General features: G+C 49.0%; 1 protein-coding gene across 4 annotated transcripts in view; it reads right to left on the minus strand.

The window, feature by feature from the left end:
• The window catches only part of NIPAL3 (NIPA like domain containing 3), a 53,717-nt gene that overhangs the window by 7,681 nt on the left and 28,637 nt on the right, over positions 1-17,399 (minus strand). For 3 of the 4 annotated variants that reach the window (XM_046010863.1, XM_046010881.1, XM_046010875.1), the window contains 7 exons: positions 15,849-15,908; positions 13,133-13,278; positions 9,293-9,389; positions 7,133-7,268; positions 5,180-5,268; positions 3,464-3,527; positions 1,057-1,151 (listed from right to left, as the gene is read on the minus strand). In XM_046010863.1, coding sequence (XP_045866819.1) covers positions 1,057-1,151; positions 3,464-3,527; positions 5,180-5,268; positions 7,133-7,268; positions 9,293-9,389; positions 13,133-13,278; positions 15,849-15,908 — 687 coding nt within the window. The remainder of the gene's footprint in view (positions 1-1,056; positions 1,152-3,463; positions 3,528-5,179; positions 5,269-7,132; positions 7,269-9,292; positions 9,390-13,132; positions 13,279-15,848; positions 15,909-17,399) is intronic. The other variant, XM_046010869.1, reaches the window with a different exon arrangement.

The following is a 17,399-nucleotide window of genomic DNA, read 5'->3' on the forward strand; positions in this document are numbered from 1 at the left end:
GCTCTGAGAACACACCCGTATCCCAGAGTACTTTAGTCAGCAGTACTGTATGCCGTCCGTGGGCTTACAGTTTGCTCATTAGGGTGTCTTCATGAAGGGTGGGGCTTATGTTCTGGAGAGTTCCATCTTTTTTCTTTTAAAGATTTTATTTATTTGACAGACAGAGATCACAAGTAGGCAGAGAGGCAGGTAGAGAGAGAGGGGTAGGCAGGCTCCCTGTCGAGCAGAGAGCCCGATGCAGGGCTCGATCCCAGGACCCTGGGATCATGACCTGAGCCCAAGGCAGAGGCTTTAACTCACTGAACCACCCAAGCGCCCCTAGAGAGTTCCATCTTTATACCTAAAATAAACATTCTGACTGAAAGTGAAAGCTAGTGGCCACTGGCAACCCACAGAACTGAGCTCAGCACACCTGGGTGAACCTTCTTAATGTGGGTCCCTGTGGGCGGGGCAGGCACCCTCTGGTTCTCCACAGACTCCCCCACTCCCTTCTATGCCATTCTCTGGGGAGTCACACCTTTGTTACTGTCACCGGCTAAACGCATTTGAGCTTGTGCTTCTCAGTGTGAACCCCCAGCTCCTTGGGAAATTAGGCTTTCCAGAACAATCCGTGCTCTGGTGCCATAGTGAGGCGATAGTCTCTGAATTTCATTCATCCTATTTTCCTTCCCCTCTCTGGTCATTCCCTTCCAATTCGATGAGTGGATTTTTTCTTTTCCTTCCCCAGACACGAAGACTGATGTACAGATCACAAGTATACCCAGTGTGAATCGGGCCTGTCTTTAAAGAGATCCCAAAATAAACACGGGGACTGGCAAGATGGGCTCAAAACCAACCGAGGTGCCTCTACCATTGCCTATTTGGCACAGAGAGATTTAAAAAGAGAGAGAGGGAGAGAGAGAGAGAGAGAGAGAAAGAGAGACGGTCACACTGTAACGGCACAGCACACCTTCCCTGTACTGAACCCAGCATCTGGTTGTCTCTTTTTAAACAGGAAGTAGCAGTCATTCTATATGGACGGGCTGGCCAGTGGGACACACGGGGTTTCATCGTTACCTGGCATGGCATCCATGGAAATATAGGGCTCGAATGGAATGGCCTTCTTCCGATTACGTGTGATTAAGAAGACGCCCAAGAATGCAATGAGGCACCTGAGGAAAAGGGATAAGGGAGGGAGAGAAAAAAAGGCCAGGGTGAGGGCAGGAGGGCTCGCTTTCCAACCTGGGTAATGGGAAAAATGGAAAAGGAGGGCTGCAGGCCGCAGAGGGGGGCTCGCTGCCGAGGAGCCCCGGGAGGCTTCCGGGCTTGAGATGGGCAGGGAGCAGATACGGAATAAAGAAAAGCCTCCCATGCCTTGCAGGCCACACCGCATTCATCAGAATAAATTAGACAATCCAAGGGAAAGCTCCCATGGCTCTTTACTTCCATTTCACCTGTATCTTAGAACTTCACCTTAAAAAAACATATTTTTTTAATTTAAAAAAGTTCTTTTTTTAAAAGATTTTATTTATTTATTTGACAGAGAGATAGAGAGCACAGGCAGGGAGAGGGAGAGGGAGAAGCAGGCTCTCTGCTAAGCAGGGAGCCTGATATGGGACTCGAACCCAGGACCCTGAGATCATGACCTGAGCCAAAGGCAGCTGCTTAAATGACTGAGCCACCCAGGTGCCCTAAAGAACATTCTTTATGGCCAAATTCAATCAATACAGGAGGAGAGAAAGAAAAAGTTAAAAGTCCCTGAACGCCTCCTGGTCCCATGTCCCCAGGTAGGGGTAGATTCTTCTAGAGTCTTTTTCCCCCCTTTCCCCTAGAGCTTAAAGCGCACTTTCTAAAAACCGAGGTGAAATTCACATGCAGTAAAATGCACAAACCCTAAATGTAGTGCTTGAAGAATTTTACCTGTGTGTACCCTCTTACGATCACCACACAGGTCAACAGAGAAGACATTTCCACCCCCTCCACCCCAGAACGTTTCCTTGTACCCCTCCCAATCCATGCTAAACCACAGGAAGCCACTGGCCACTATCATCTGAAACTTGATTTGCCTGTTCTTGAACTTTTTAAAGAAATTTCTTTAAAGAGTTATCCATTTAGCTGGGGCGGGGAGGGGCAGAGGGAGAGGGGGAGAATCTTATGCAGAGTCCATGCGGAGTGCGGAGCCTGATGCGGGGCTCGATCCCAGGGAGCTGAAACCAAGAGTTGGACGCTTAACCGACTGAGCCACCCAGGTGCCCCATTCTGTTCTTGAACTTCTTACAAGTTAAATCGTACAGTGTATACTCTACCTGGTTTCTTTCCCTCGTAAATATTTTTAAGGTTCCTTCACTTTACTGTATGTATTAGTAGTTCATTATTTTTCATTGTCATACTGAATTCATTGTCTGAATACACTGTATCATTTGTTTTTCACTCTCCCTGTTGATAGACATTTGGGTTGTAACCAATTTGAGGATATGACGAATACAGTTACTATAAATATTTAGGTACAGGTCATTTTGTCAAAATATGTACTCATTTCTTTTGAGTATATATCTAGATGTGGAAATGCTAGATCATAGGGTAGATTAATCATAGATCATAGGGTAGATTTAATGCATCCTAGACATGGTTCTATGTCAGTATTTATAGACTGGCCTCAATTTTTCAAAATGGCAGCATGGTGCTTTATTTTATGGGAATACTGCAAATTATTTAACCTGTATTCTACTGTTGGGCATTCAGGCTACTTTCAATTACTTACTTATATATAATTTTAAAATTAATAAACAGCCTCATACATGCGCCTTTGTGTCCCATTTGGAATGTTGCATCAAACACTGCTCATTTGTAATTTTTAGTGGCCCTGCCAGAATGACCTCTGGCATCAAAGGTCCCCTCGCTGTGGCACAGAGCTGGTCTCCATTCTCTGGCTGACGTGGACACCCTCAGTCTTGCTGGGTTTTGCAACATCACGGCATCTCCTGTGGCTTCAAAATGCATTTCTTGGGCCCCTGGGTGGCTCAGTGGGTTAAAGCCTCTGCCTTAGGCTCAGGTCATGATCCTAGGGTCCTGGGATCGAGCCCCGCATCGGGCTCTCTGCTCTGCAGGAAGCCTGCTTCCTCCTCTCTCTCTCTGCCTGCCTCACTGCCTACTTGTGATCTCTGTCTGCCAAATAAATAAATAAAATCTTTAAAAAAAAAACAACAAAAAAACCAAAATGCATTTCTGTGATCTGGGGTGAGGCTGAGAGTCTTTTCAGGGGTCCAAGAGGGATGGTCTAGAAACTATGACAAGGAGACTAAAGCCCAAAATAAAAGAAGGGGGAAGGAGATAAAGCCCTCCGGGGAAGAAAATGCTCACTCATCTCTGGGGGACAAAGCTCCGAATTCTGGCAGCTCCCTGGGCTCTAGAGGATTGTGTGATCACAGAGGCAGCAGCGGGCCAGAGAGGTGAGCCACCCCAGGGCCACGGAGCAGGGACTCACCCCAGTGCGAACATGCAGATATGCAGCACGTCCTCCCCGATGAAGTCCAGGTAAAACACTGCGCCTGCAGAGGCAGAAAGCGGCAAACACGGGTGAGCTGTTTTCCAATCACCTTCTTGCCTGTCTGTCTAGGATTTGGCCAAGCTCTCTTCCCTGCAGGAAACCAAAGTGGTCAGGAGCCTGATGACCAGCAGCGTACATGTCAGAAGAGTGGAATAAAAGTCCTTTTGGGGGGGGGGGGGGTGCAGATTGTCTTCTCTTTCTCCTTCAATGTCCCTCTTATTGCCATCTTTTTTAAATTTTTTATTTTGAGATAATATTAGACTCACAAAAAGAGAACAGAGTTCGCATGGACCCTGCACCCAGCCTCCCCCAATGAAACATGTAAAGAATGAAACTGCAGATCTTTTTTTTGCCAGTTTTTAACACCCTCTTCAACCTTTTTTTTTTTTTTTTTTAGATTTATTTATTTATCAGAGAGAGAGAGGGAGGGAGGGGTGGGGGCGGAAGGAGAGAGAGAGAGAATCCCAAGCAGACATGGCACTGAGTGGGAAGCCCGAGGCAGGGCTTGATCCCACAACCCTGAGATCATGATCCGAGTTGATAGAGAGTCCGACACTTAACCAACGGAGCCACCCAAGCCCCACTCTCTGTTCTTTCACAGGATGGAAAAGCAAGGCTTCAAGTTAAGCTCAGAGCCTTCTGACCTCGCATGGCCAGCAGACGGCAGGCCTGCAGCCCCCTCCCACGAGGCAGCAGTAACATGGGCTTGCCATCCTGGGGGGCTGCTTGCCCCTCAGCAGCCTCTATCTGGACTCATTTCACCTCCACGGGCTTCTGGCTGTATCCCTGCGCTCCCGATCCCCACCCAGCTTCTGACTGCTTCGTGCTGTTGGCTATTTCTTTCAACCTTCCTCAGACCCAAGTTCTTGACCGGGACTTAAATCTTCACATTGGGTTCACTTTCTGGCTGTTCTGGGTTGACATCCCACTGGATCCCCGGGTCTGCTCATCGCACAGGCCCCAGCAGGCCGTGTGCCTACCCTGCTCCCACCTCTACGGGCAGGATTTAAGCAGCACTGGTCTAAAGTGCGAAGCACACAGCCTTATGGCCAAGCTTTCCTCGAAGGGAGGCACACTGGCCCTTACTGGTCTTTTCACTTTGAAGATTTTCGCCTTTACTGCCCCTTAAAAACAAACACAATCTGATATGCTTGCAGCCTCTGAAGCCACCTAAGGAAGAAAAGGGGACTTAAGAATGATGACAGGTTACCCACCACCTGTTATTCCACAGATGTTCATATGGTCATAACCTCTCGAAATTAAAGAAAGAAATTTGGGGTCACGTAGAGAAGCTAGAAGATGATGGCAAAAATTGTTAAAGAAACCTTATACATGCTCTACTGAGTACATATTGTACATATTTCAATTCTGGGATTCATATTTCAATTGTATTCCCATTTTATGAATGTGGAGCCGAGGCTCAGAGAGGCAAAGTGACTTTCCCAGAGCCACACAGCTCCGTGTCTGTGCGGGGACCCAGGTCCCTCTGGCTCGAAATCTTGTACTTTCTCCATGAAACCACGCACAACTCTGACGGGTAAAACATGTCAGCAGAACTGGCCTTTTGCCAGAGGCGGAGCCTCATCCCTCAACACTGGGCTAACGTCATAGCTGCTAAGGTAGAGACAGAAATCCAGCAGCCGCCGCCCTTACCTGCCGTGATGGCAATGGTAGTGGACAGAATGTAGCCCACGCTGGCAATCAGAGAGGAGTCGTACATCTGCGAGGCTTGACTTAAAAACCTTCAACACAAGAGCACTCTGGTCAGTAGGCACAACAGAAAGGCTGAGGTGACAGCCGGTGAAAGCAGGCTTAGTTTGAAATATGAAGACAATACATGAAAGAAAGATGCCATGCGGGTGCATCTCTGGGACGGGGGACCACGCTTCGCTCCCACTTGTCACACAGCTTGAGGTCCACCGCCATTCCCCAAGGGGGCCATGGCTTCCCAGTCTTACACCTCTGGCCACATGGTTCTCACCCACTGGAAATACCCTTCTCCTCACGTCGGTGTCCCCTACATCCCCACGCACCACTACAAAGGGCCATCCTGTTCCCATGAACAGTCCAAGAAACTCCCGTGGCACTTACTGCGTTCTGCCCGTTGCTGTCAATATTTTTTTAAAGCACATTTCCTGCTCAATGAAAAAAATGATGTGCTTACTGCAATAAAGGCAGGAAAAAGAGAGAGAGGAAATTAGACTCATTCCTCCTCTCTCCATCTAGGATCGACACTCCCTCATTCTGGAATATATTCTTTGTCTGTTCTCTGGGTCGTATATGCTCACATTGTTCCACTCGACTGCACTCGTCCATTCCCAGGGCTGGCAGTGCCCCCCAAGGACAGTGGCTGTTGCTCCTGCCTCCGTGGCAGAAAGCCCTGGCACACAGGAGGCCCTCGGTGGCTGTGTGGCTGTGCGGCTGTGCAGCTGTGTGCTGGCTGGGTGAGTGAGAAGCTCCCCCCCGGGGGGTGGGGGGCACTAGATTCTCCTCTGTAACCCTGGAGTGCTCAGCTGGGTACTGGCGCTGGGCGGGCTCAGGGGCGATGACCAGAATCTCTGCAGTAGGACTCGGGACAGTAAAAATCGATACAATCATAAAAGGGGCTGAGATTTTCAGGAGGTCATCCTGGGGATGGCACGGAGAGCTTCACGCTCCTTCTAAGGAGGGTTCGCTGTTATTCTCAGTTGTGGACACAGAATCTGATCCCAGAGAAGCTGCGGCAGAGGTCTGGAGTGGAGTGGCGAGGGGTGTGGGACGGAGAGCCCGATGCCGGGGTTCACATCTCAGCCCTGCCCCTGTGGTTGCTCAAATGCAAAATGAGGATGGGATCATCTGCTTCAAAGGGGTTCGGTGGGGGGGGATCCAATGAATTTAAGTTCACCTGAAAGGGGGTGTGTGTGAGGGGCTTCCCCTGGAGCCCCAAGGCAGCGGTCACTCTAACAACTACTCCAGGCCACCGCTGGGGGATGGCGAGCCCAGCCGCCAGGGGCCCAGGGCCTGCCCTTCCCAGGATCCATCAGCCTCATATGCCACACTGCCACACTGCCACACTGTGCTGTTCACCCTCCTGTCCCCAGCAGGGCCATCCCAGGTCCTCCCGGACCCTCTGCAGAGCACCTGGTCTCAGATGGGAAGAAGGCCCAGGCCCACCCTCAGGACCACCGCTTCTGAGACAGAAATGATGCTCTCATTCTCTGGGGAAGATTCCCGGAGGACAAGAAAGGACGACTTGCTATGCTCCACCTAGCGGACAGAGAAGTGTCTCATGGGGGCTCACACAGCCTCTTCTAAAGTCCTTGAAACTGACACCCACACTGGGGCAGAGGCAAAGTGAGGCCGCCCCTTCTCCCAGTTTGAGGCGGAGAGAAAAACACCTCCACTCCCGACTTTGTCTTTCAAGGGGCACAGAGTCCCTCCAGGGGACAGCTCAGCAGATCAGCGACCCCTCTCTCCGCAGTGGATGCTGACCCTTGCTCAGCTCACAGTCTATGTCTGAATGTTCTGCCTTCCCTACAGTTTCAAGAACAAATGAAATCAGGCCCAAGAAATGGAAGTGACCCCAAAACGTGGAGAGGCCCCGCAGGGAAAGACTTTGCAACTCACGCGGCCTGGTAAACAGCGGTGGCCACCATGCACACGAACATCACGTAGAAGATGGGGTAGTCAAGCTGCAGGTTCCCCTGTATGGACAAGACGAGCATCCCGGCCACGGCCTTCACGGTCACCACTGTCATAGAGCCTGCAGGGGGTGAACGAGGACCAAGCGAGGGCGTCAGACCCTGTAAGAGAGTTGATGACTCCAAAGGGTGTAGTGAGAAAATGGAGGAAAATGGAGGAAAATGGAGGGAGCCCTGGCCGGGCCACCCCAGGGATGGCGAGGATGCCAGGGGAAGGAGATCTCCCGCTCCTTCCATGAGTTGCCGCTATCCATGTGCTCCATCCAAGGAGGGGAAAGCAAAATGCCCACATGCTTCCAAGTGTCACTTCTGAACACCAGGAAGAAAGGGCATTGAGTTTAACTCTCTGAACAGCAGAGACATCAGCGCTGTGTCTGGACCATGGTGGGAGGTCAAAAAATCATCCCTGAATGGATACACGAACTTCCTTTCATTACACTTCTCATGGCAGTTACAGGAGAAAAAAAAACATGTGATATGTCAAGCATGCTCTATTTTTTATTTTAACACTCATTCACTTGTATTTTTAAAAACGTTTCATTAGACAGAGATCTCCAAATATTCTGGAATCCTGCCTCTAGGCACATCAATCCACTTTTCCAAAATATAGGTGTTTGTGCATTTTAAAGTGATCCTCACGTAACACTGTGCTTATAGGGTACGCACGTAATAGAACAGGTATTGGAGGTCCCACTGCTCACCTTACCGTGGAGACCATTGCTTTCCCCAGCGGTGCAGAAATGGCTGCTAACTGTCAGGCCCCCCCACCGGCCACCCCCACATCCGGGTACAAATGAAGTCCAGTGTTCTGGCTGAAGGGCTCCGCTCTCCTGTTTTTCTCGGCTTCTGCACATTTTCTCTCTTGCTAACAGCCCATCACACAGCAGTTTCTGGGCCCCCCACAACCTCGAAGACCATTTCCAAATATCAGCAGTCCAGTTAAGAGAGGCCCTTTCAAGAGGGTGTCCCTTTTAGTGAGAAGTGAGCAGGAGGAGGGCAGCCAATGCGCCTTAGAACCTTCTGGCCTCCCTACTCTTTAGAGAGGACACTTGGGGACTGTGACGTTCCAATGTACTTTGGAAACGAGAGCAGTTAGGAATGGATCACCAATCTTAGCTACTCCCGGGACAAACCTCTAAAGCGTTATGCTCAGTAAAAGATGCCGGTCACAAAAAGCCACGTTACGGGTTTCTGTTTATACTGTATACTTTAAACAGGTGAATTTTACCGTATGTAAATTATATCTCAATAAAGCTGTTTTAAAAATATCAAAGTAATGGAACCTTGTCCTACGATGTCCCCTGTCTGTGGGCTGGCCTGTCACTGCAGTGGGGGCTCGGTATGGGAAGGACAGAAGACCAACAACACGTCTCGGGCACTTGTGCCCACCTCATTTAACCTTGCCATCCCCCCTGAGATCTGGGTGTTCTCCTATGTCTATTCTGAGAGGACGATGAAGCTTAAACTGGAGGGGTCACCAGCCCGAGGCCAGAGCCCCTGGGAAGCAGCCAGAAGGGGTCCCCCACCTACTCCCTGGAAACTCAGGTCCTTCTCCCAGCTCTAGTGAGCGTATCAGACTCCGTGTGGAGTCAGGCCTTGCCTCGGTCTGATGTAGGAGCTGTCTCTCACATGGCACCCATCCCTCCAGGAAGAGAGGGGAAAAAAAAAGTCAGAGAGCAAACTCGGTTCTTGTTTTTGAATCCAAAACTCATTCCTAGCCTCCTGACAGGTTTGCGGGAAGCCCTCAGGACTCGGTTGCTGGAGGCTGTCTGCCTCCACCTTCTTGCCCCGCCTCACCCTCCCTCTGCTGTCCTTTTCTTCACCCCGATCCTCACGCCCCCAAAGTGTCTCTCTTCTATGCATTTGCCTACTTCCTTACTGGTCATTCCTGCCTTCAGAACGGAGAACCCCCGAGGGCAGGGGGCCGTCTGTCTTGTTCACCCCCGTGGCCAGTTTCCAGCACTGTTCCTGGCACGTCGGGGACTCTGGGTATTTGACAGGACTGACGGAAGCTGCCTCCTGTCCGCGGGGACCTCGTGGTGCTACGGGACGGTGGCCACGCTCAACCACCCAGACCCCCACTTACCCAGTAACGCCACCAGGAGAAGAATCACGATGATGTTGTTGGCGTTCTTCTCCTTGTAGAAGTAGAGCAGCAAGCAGAACAGGATGATCTCCACAAGCTATGGGAAGCAGCAAGCAGGTGGTCAGTCGGGTGGATGCGGATGCGGGGAAGACTGGGAGATGCTGGTGGGCTGGACCGGGGCTGGTGCTGCTGGAGTCACCGACCCTCAGCACTGAAAGAGACCTGAACAGCCAGCATATCCCAAACCACTGACAGACTTCATGGAAAAGGAGGGGATTCAGAATGAACTCTGCGGCAATCTCTGCCCCTTGGGTAACACCGACAAGGAGCTCACCTCTGAGCTTTGAGGGCGCTGTGCTGGCCGTACGCAAACACACCCGGTCATGGATGGCCAGGATAAGGCTGGGAAGGTTTCTTTCCACTTTGCTGCTCTGCACGTGACCCCTGAAGGTCGGTCAAAGAGAGGGTCACAGGCTCACTGAGGAGGAGAGCTCTCTGGGGCAAGTAGATAAGTATTCACATCCCCATTCCCTAACCACACCTCCAGTGGGTACGGCTCCTGTGCGGACAAGGACATCTGCAGTCAGGGAGGCCAAGTATGAAACCAGATCCACTGCTAAAATAGTTGTGTGACCTTGGGCCAGGCACTTAGCCTCTCTAAACCTCAGTTACCCAATCCGTGAAATGGGGATGATTCTTCCTTTGCAAGGTCACGATCACTGCTAATATTTAACAAACGCATAAATATACCAGGCACCATTCTAAACATAGTATCTACACTAAACTCACCCAATCAGCACAATATTCTATGAAGTAGGCACAATCACAATCTGAAGCTAATGAGAGGCCAGAGCCAGGATCTGAACCTGGACAGTCTGCCTCCAGGCCCCGTGTATTTTCCACAAGGCTACACTACCTGAACGAGGGAAGCCCAGGGCCTGGGGCTTAGAAGGCGCTCAGTCAAAAGAATCTTCCTGCAAGACACAGCACAAGTGTGAAGTGGGAGTTCCCACCTTGACTTCACGGCTGTCCTTTCTACTCCTCAAGGGCCCAGACATTTGGCAACATTTTCCCAAGAAGTCAGACCAGCACCAGCACCCAGCAAAACAAAAGCAGCAAACTTTGACCTTGGTGCGGTCCCATTTGCCTACCCCAACCTCTTACCGCAGTTTATTTATCATAACAACCAACGCAGAAGAACTAATGGGTATTTGAAAATTTTTTTGAATTCCTAATTAGAGACCATAAAAAAAAACCCACCTAGCTGTTTTCACTTTCCTGTTTCTTCCTATCTTTGTGGCCAGGAATACATTTAAAAAAAAAAAAAAGATTTTATTTATTTGACAGAAAAAGACACATCAAGAGAGGGAACATAAGCAGGAGGAGTGGGAGAGGGGGAAACAGGCTTCCTGCCAAGCAGGGAGCCCCATGCAGGGCTAGAACCCAGGACCCTGGGATCATGACCCTAGCGGAAGGCAGACGCTTAATGACTGAGCCACCCAGGCGCCCCCAGGAATACATATTTTATCTGCTTGTCATCATAGTGAAAGCATAATTTTGTGCTGGGCCATTTTTAGTCACCACAAACCAATTCCCATATTTTATGAAGTTGTCATAATTATCTTTAATCGCTGCAGAACACACCATCAAGCAGGTGAGTGACTCATCCACATCCCTAATCATCGGGCGTGCCCAGTTTGCCAATCATTCTTCATGATGCTTAAATGAGCCTGGGAAGAGCGCTCAGCCTTCTGCTGCGAGAGGGCCGTGTGGGTGACCTTGAGTCCTGGGAGCAGGTCTCCCTCCTCCCTCCCACCCTCTCTCCCCTTCCCGTTTTTCTATCTTTCTTTCTTTCCTGAGGTACAGTTGACACACGCGGTGACATAAGCGTCTGGTGTAGGACACGGAGCCTAGATGCCATCCCCTCTCTCTGCTATGCTGTGCTCGCCAGCGCCCCTACCGTCAGCCCGGCGTCCCCGCTGTTTGGCACCCAGAAGACAACAAAACAATTACCGAATCGGCTGGGGCCAGATCTCTCTAGGGGGCAGTGTGAGGGCACAACAGAGAGTTACTCAGTTCAGAGAACTGAAAGCCATCAGGGGGACGGGAAAGGGACAAACGCAGGGGAAGAATGGGTATGTTTGGGGGAACAAACAGCTCCCACCAAGCAGAGGTGTGGGCAGGGATTCGGCAGGCTACCCCGCTGCGGGAGCCACACCGACATCAATGCCTCCAGGGCAGCCCCCTCAGTTGCCCTGAAGTTACTTCGGGCTCCTTCTAATATCAAGATCTCCTCCTACGGGACGGGTTTTCCACCATTTTTTTGAACTTACAATATACGCACCAACATGCGGACATGTTAAGCATGCGCAGTTAAACCCAAGTGCGGAGGGAGCGAAGATGTGTAAGTTTCTTAAGGCGCCAAGCTCTCTGCCCCTGCCCTATAGCACGCTGCATAAAAGCTTCCTGCACTAACCCCAAGGGGAGAGAGTGCTCTGACAGCGATCTCCCTGTCTCCTAACTTGTGCCAAGGAAGGAAAGTTCTTTGCTTTCAACACTTCCTCGGGTTGTGGTCCATTTAACGCACCCCCAGCAGCCAACCCCCCTTGAGTTCGGTTCCAGAAGCACCGCCTCGCAGACCCGAGGCAGACAAACTGAGGGATAACTGGGCATCTGCTGAGGGATGGGTGATTTCCACACCACCTAGCGTCTCCCAGCTACCAGCTCTGGTCCAGTGGCTTCCACCTGCTTCTAGCTTCCAGGTAGGTGACTTGGGCGAGGTCACACAGCACAGACTCAAGCCCAGGGCTCCCTGAGAAGAAGTCTGTGTTCTGGGGGTTAAGCTTTTTCTGAAGGGGGCATTTTCTGGCTCTGTCCTACAGCCATTTCTCCAAAAACTGCCACCCCGCTGACCACAGGTGTGTGCAGGGGCTGGCTAGAGGCCGGGAGATGACTCAGTCTCAATCCTGGAGAAATCTATTCTCTGCCTCATGAGAAAACTAAGGAAAAAGAACATTCTAGGCCTGTAGAGCACTGCGAGGCTGTTCGTGTCAGAGGAAAAACAGTGACCACCTTCCTCAGCAGGCCAAGCCGGCCTCGAATCCAGCTCCGCTCTCATGGGACTCTGGGCAGTCAGCCAACCTCCCTGAGCTCAGTTGTCTCATCCATAAAATGGGGAGAAAAACATTTACCTTATAGGCGATTGGGAGGATTTGAGATGGTATGTAAGAAAGTGTTTTGCATAGTGCCTGGCTGGGAACAGGAATCTGCAGCAGTAGCTTGATCAAACACCTTACATGCTTCCTCCATCAGTTTATCCATGGACCTAACATGGGACGGAACTGGGCCTGGGAGTTTAGGAGACCATTTCAGTGTCTCCTGTGTTTCTATCAGCTTCTATCAGCTGTAGGATACTGGGAAAAAAATAAATAAACAACACATTTATGACTATTTAAAATTTTAACTGTTTTCTTACCATAAAAGTCTTAAATGCTCACTGTAGAAATTTCGGATGGTGCATAAAGACAAAAGTGAAATGAAAACTCAATCATAATTGATTTTCCATCCGGTCCTTTAGCGACACATTCTATCTACAGATCTACAGTCCAAAACTAAAAACTAAGATTATCATATTATCTATGCCGATGTAGACATTACTTGGAATGTAAGTGAAAAAAGCATTTTCCCACGAACTCCATACTCCCCACAAGCATGGTCTTCGGTGCTGGGAAATACATCACGCGTCACACGAGTTCCCTATTCCTGGAGGTTCAGGTTCCCGGGTTCTAGGACCTGATACTCCCTCCTGCCATCGTGGGTAGGACCAAGGGCTTCTCTTACCATGTACAAGAGAAAAGGCCAGCTCACGAGGTGCCTGGTGATGTTCTCGCCTGTCATCTTCTCGTGGCTGTTAGGTGCGAATGTCACCAGCAAGTAGGTGCCCACGATGGCCAGACCACAGCCGACGAAGGACAGGACGTAGCGCCCTGCAGGAAAGGGGGGAGGCTGTCACAGGCTCACCGCAGGTGCAGACTTCAGGCCCGTATGTGTTTCTAGAGCAACACGTGATGACCTGCTATTTTTGGTTTTACTTCACCTCACAAGTAGATCATCTCCCTTATTGTTATTTAAAAAAATAACATTCATAAAAAAATAATAATAACATTTAGGGATGCCTGGGTGGCTCAGTCAGTTAAACAACTGCCTCTGGCTCAGGTCATGATCCCAGGGTCCCAGGATCGAGCCCTGTGTGGGGCTCCTTGCTCGGCAGGAACTCTGTCTCTCCCTCCCTTTACTGTTCCCCCTACGTGTGCTTTCTCTCTCTAATAAATAAATAAATAAAATCTAAAAAAAAATTACATTTAATGTTAAAAAATTTTCGCGAGAGTGTAGCATGTATGCCAAAAAGTACTCCATGAATTCTCACAAGGTAAACACACCCATGTAACCAGAACCCAGGTCAAGAAAGGGAACGTTAGCAGGACCCTGACGTCCTCACTTGTGTCCCCTTCCAATCACTAGACCACAGCCCCAGGGTAACACTGACTTCTGCCAGCACTGACAGTTGGCCTGGTTTTGTTCTTTCTGTAAGGGGACTCGAGCTACATGATTTCTTGTGTCTGTGTTCATGTAAGATGTTTGGGAGTTTGTGAGATTCACTTGTATCCTCGCGTGGAGTGTAGGGATGTTTCCTTCATTCTCACGCCCGTACGGTGTGTGACACAATTTATCCCTTCCCATATCCATACCCATATTTATCCATATGCTGCTCATGGGTGTTTGAATGCTCTCCAGGGTTATAACAAATACTGTCACTATGGGCATCCTTGTGCGTGTCGTTTGGAAAGCACACTGCCTCTGTTTCTGCTGGGGTGTAAAACTAGGAGTGGGAATTCCCTGGTCAGGGGACAGGTGGACCTTTAGCTTCATAGTTACTGTCAAATGGTTTTCCAAACTCCATTCCTGCTGGGAAGGTATTAGAGTAGAACTGCCTCTTTTTCTCCTTCACAGCAGCCATTCTGCTACTGAATCATGGTTTCAGTGTGCATTTTACAGGGAAGGTTTGAAAGTCAGAATCACTTTATGGACAATGTAAAAAAAAACAAAAAATAAATACAACAAAACCTCACAAGCAAACCTTCAGAGCCTACCATGCACCTTTTAAAAATGACCTTATCATTTCCCATCTGCTAGTTAACCTCATCCCAAGGGACTGGTCCAGAGACTATCAATGTTCTATTCCACAGACCTGTCAGGACACTGTTAGGGGGGCCTGGGAGTTTCCTGACTCTTCCCCTGGGTCCTGTCACACTCCAGTTGAACCTTGTGGAGTTCGTGAAAAGCCTCTTAAAGTCCAGCCCAGACCCAGGCAAGCTGAGAAGGGCTGTGAGTTCTGAGCTATACATGGTGAGCACAGGCTTTTGGATATTTCTGGATAGAACTATCTACATATTTCATTCCATGGTCTCCCAAAAATGTGATACATTTTTGTATCTTTAATTTTCATTCTAGGCCTCATAAGTTGCCCTCAAAATAGTTGTTCAGTTTTTCAATGAATGAACAAACCACGGTTAAACTCAATAATGAGTCCTGTGCTAAGATAAAGAGTCTCTTTTCTTCAGTGACTCATCTCCATGCCTGTGGTGTACAGCACGGGTCTAACAGTGGGTGACTGCTGAATTTAATAAAACTTTTAGGCAGGACAGCCATGTACAGTTGTACAAGTTGCTCACTGTACAAAAGCACCTTAGCCCATGGGCTAAAATCTAGCCCATGCTCTGCTCACCAAGGCATGTGCCCACAGAACCACAGATGCCCAAAGGGGGTATCTTTTTTAAATTCGCATAGGGCACTGCCTGGACTAGCATGTCTCTTACACCAGACTTTCTAGAGTGAGCCTGGAAGGGACATAAAACTACACTGGCCTCAGAACCAGCCCGGCTACCCCTGCATCCCACCCCGTTCTGCCATCAGGACTACTGCAAATCACTCTGAGTCTTTTGGTCTTGGCATCGTATATTAACTCTTCTTTTTTCAGTGAAAGATTCTTTTCTTTTCCAGCCATCTGGCCCCATCTTGCTCCCATACTGTACCCATGATTCAGAACAGTGGTTCCCAAACGTGGCTGCGTGAGCAAGTTCATCTGGCTGCATGCTTAACCCGCATGCTCTAATCCAGCTTGTATAAGTAATAAAGAACGACTCCTGACCTCCAAGCTTCCCATTCCCATTCCCCATTTCATCTGGGTAAAGAGGGTGCCTTTTATCAGGCCTCCTAAAATCCCAACAATGGATGCTCAATAAATATTGATTGAGTGGAATGAAATCAAGCTCCTTTTAAGAAGTCTCACAGATGATTCTGCTGTGTAGCCAGATTTGGGAACTACCGATTAAAAAGCCCAGCTCTCAGGAGCCCCATGAGGGTGGACTACACAGCACAGAAGGGAGCAGAAGACAGATGATCTCTAAATTGGGGTGAGCTGGTTTTATAATGAAAAAACAAAACAAAACAGCACAAGCACAGAATTAAGAACAGGGGCTCAAATCGGTGAACTTACTCAGAAAGTCTTTGGGTTTCCATTTTTCTTTGATGAATATGATTCCTATGATGGCGCTAGCTACAAAAAAAATAAAAGCACAAGGAAAAGAAAATGGAGGCTGCTCTCAGTCCAGTGGAGTCCCTTTGCCTAGGCCCTAGGGTAGACTCATTTGCCTTAGGGCTTGGTACTTCCTACCCTCTCCCTCCTGCTCCCCAAAACTCAGTCCTTCTGGTTCCTCTCTTATCCCATCCCAGAAAGGGAAGCTCCTCTCTGAGCCTTCCTGAGGATTTCTACGAGTCTGGGAGCACTGGTGTGGAATACTTGCAGGGTGACAGGTGATTTGCACAGGTTATTTCTGGCATGTCTACCCAAGGTGGGTGCCGTTATTATTCCCATCTGAAAAATGGGACACTGAGCCTGGGAGGGGTGAGGGTGCTGGTCAGGACCATGCAACTGGTCCTGCTGGACCCCAGGTAAGGTAAGGTAAGGTAAGGGCTGCTGGACCCCAGGGCCCTCGCTCATTCCATTGCTGTGATTAGCTCTGACATTCTCCCCCTGGTTCTTCGGTCTTCTCAGACTTCCTGGTCACTGCCTGGAGGCATGGGGCTGGCATTACTGGGAATAGACCTGGATGGCTATTCTCAACTCTATGTCTTCTGGCTGTGTGTTCTGGGGTGAGTCACTACCTGTGAACTCGGTTTGGATCTAGCTCAGGCCAGCTTGCTGCTTGTTAAATATTGAGGAACCCACTGTAGGATGGGCAACCTTGGTGGCAGACTTTACACCGTATAAATCAGAAACACTATACATGGGGTCTTCTGTTTCTCCTTTCCAACTTTTCTACCCTTTCCTTCCTTCCTTTCTGTCTCCCTCCCTCCCTTCCCCCACTGCCTTATCCTCTTCTTTTTCCTCTCTCTCTTTCTCCCTCTCTCTGAATGTTGGTTCATCAGCACACCACTGAAAGCACCCCCTTCTCTGAGCTTTAAGGGCAATTAAATGAGATAATGAACATAAAAATCACGTGTCCACAGTAAATACTTGATAACTGAGCTATTATTATTATGGAAGTACCTGGGATAGTGACTGATAAGTAATAGGTACCCCACAAATCATGGCGATTGCTTTATTATTTATTTTTAATATTATTTTTACTGGGTGACTTAAGAAGCTCTGAGAGCCCCTTAATTTCTAGCTGCTGGTACCTGAGAATCCTTTGTTCTACTTTAGTCTCTTATTTTTAAGAATTTGTGAATATTACTAAAGTATTAAAATTCGGAGGCAACGATTTAAAGCACTTCATCATTCGGTCACCTATTTCTCATTGTGAGGAAAGGTTCCGAAGTCTTTTCAGAGGTCAGCTGCGGGCAGAGGACGAACCTCAATCCCAGTCAGGGCGGACCCGAAATACAGACGTAGAAAGTGGGCCAGAGAACACAAGGAAAGGCTGGGACTGGGGAAAGCTACTTGCCTCAACTAAAGGCACTCGGATTATATTTTACTATTATTAATGAATTATTAAAACTATTATTATATTTTTATTTTTTAAATATTCTTTATTTAAATTCAACT

This window comes from Meles meles, chromosome 1 (assembly GCF_922984935.1).
Source record: "Meles meles chromosome 1, mMelMel3.1 paternal haplotype, whole genome shotgun sequence".
Taxonomy (NCBI): Eukaryota; Metazoa; Chordata; class Mammalia; order Carnivora; family Mustelidae; genus Meles; species Meles meles.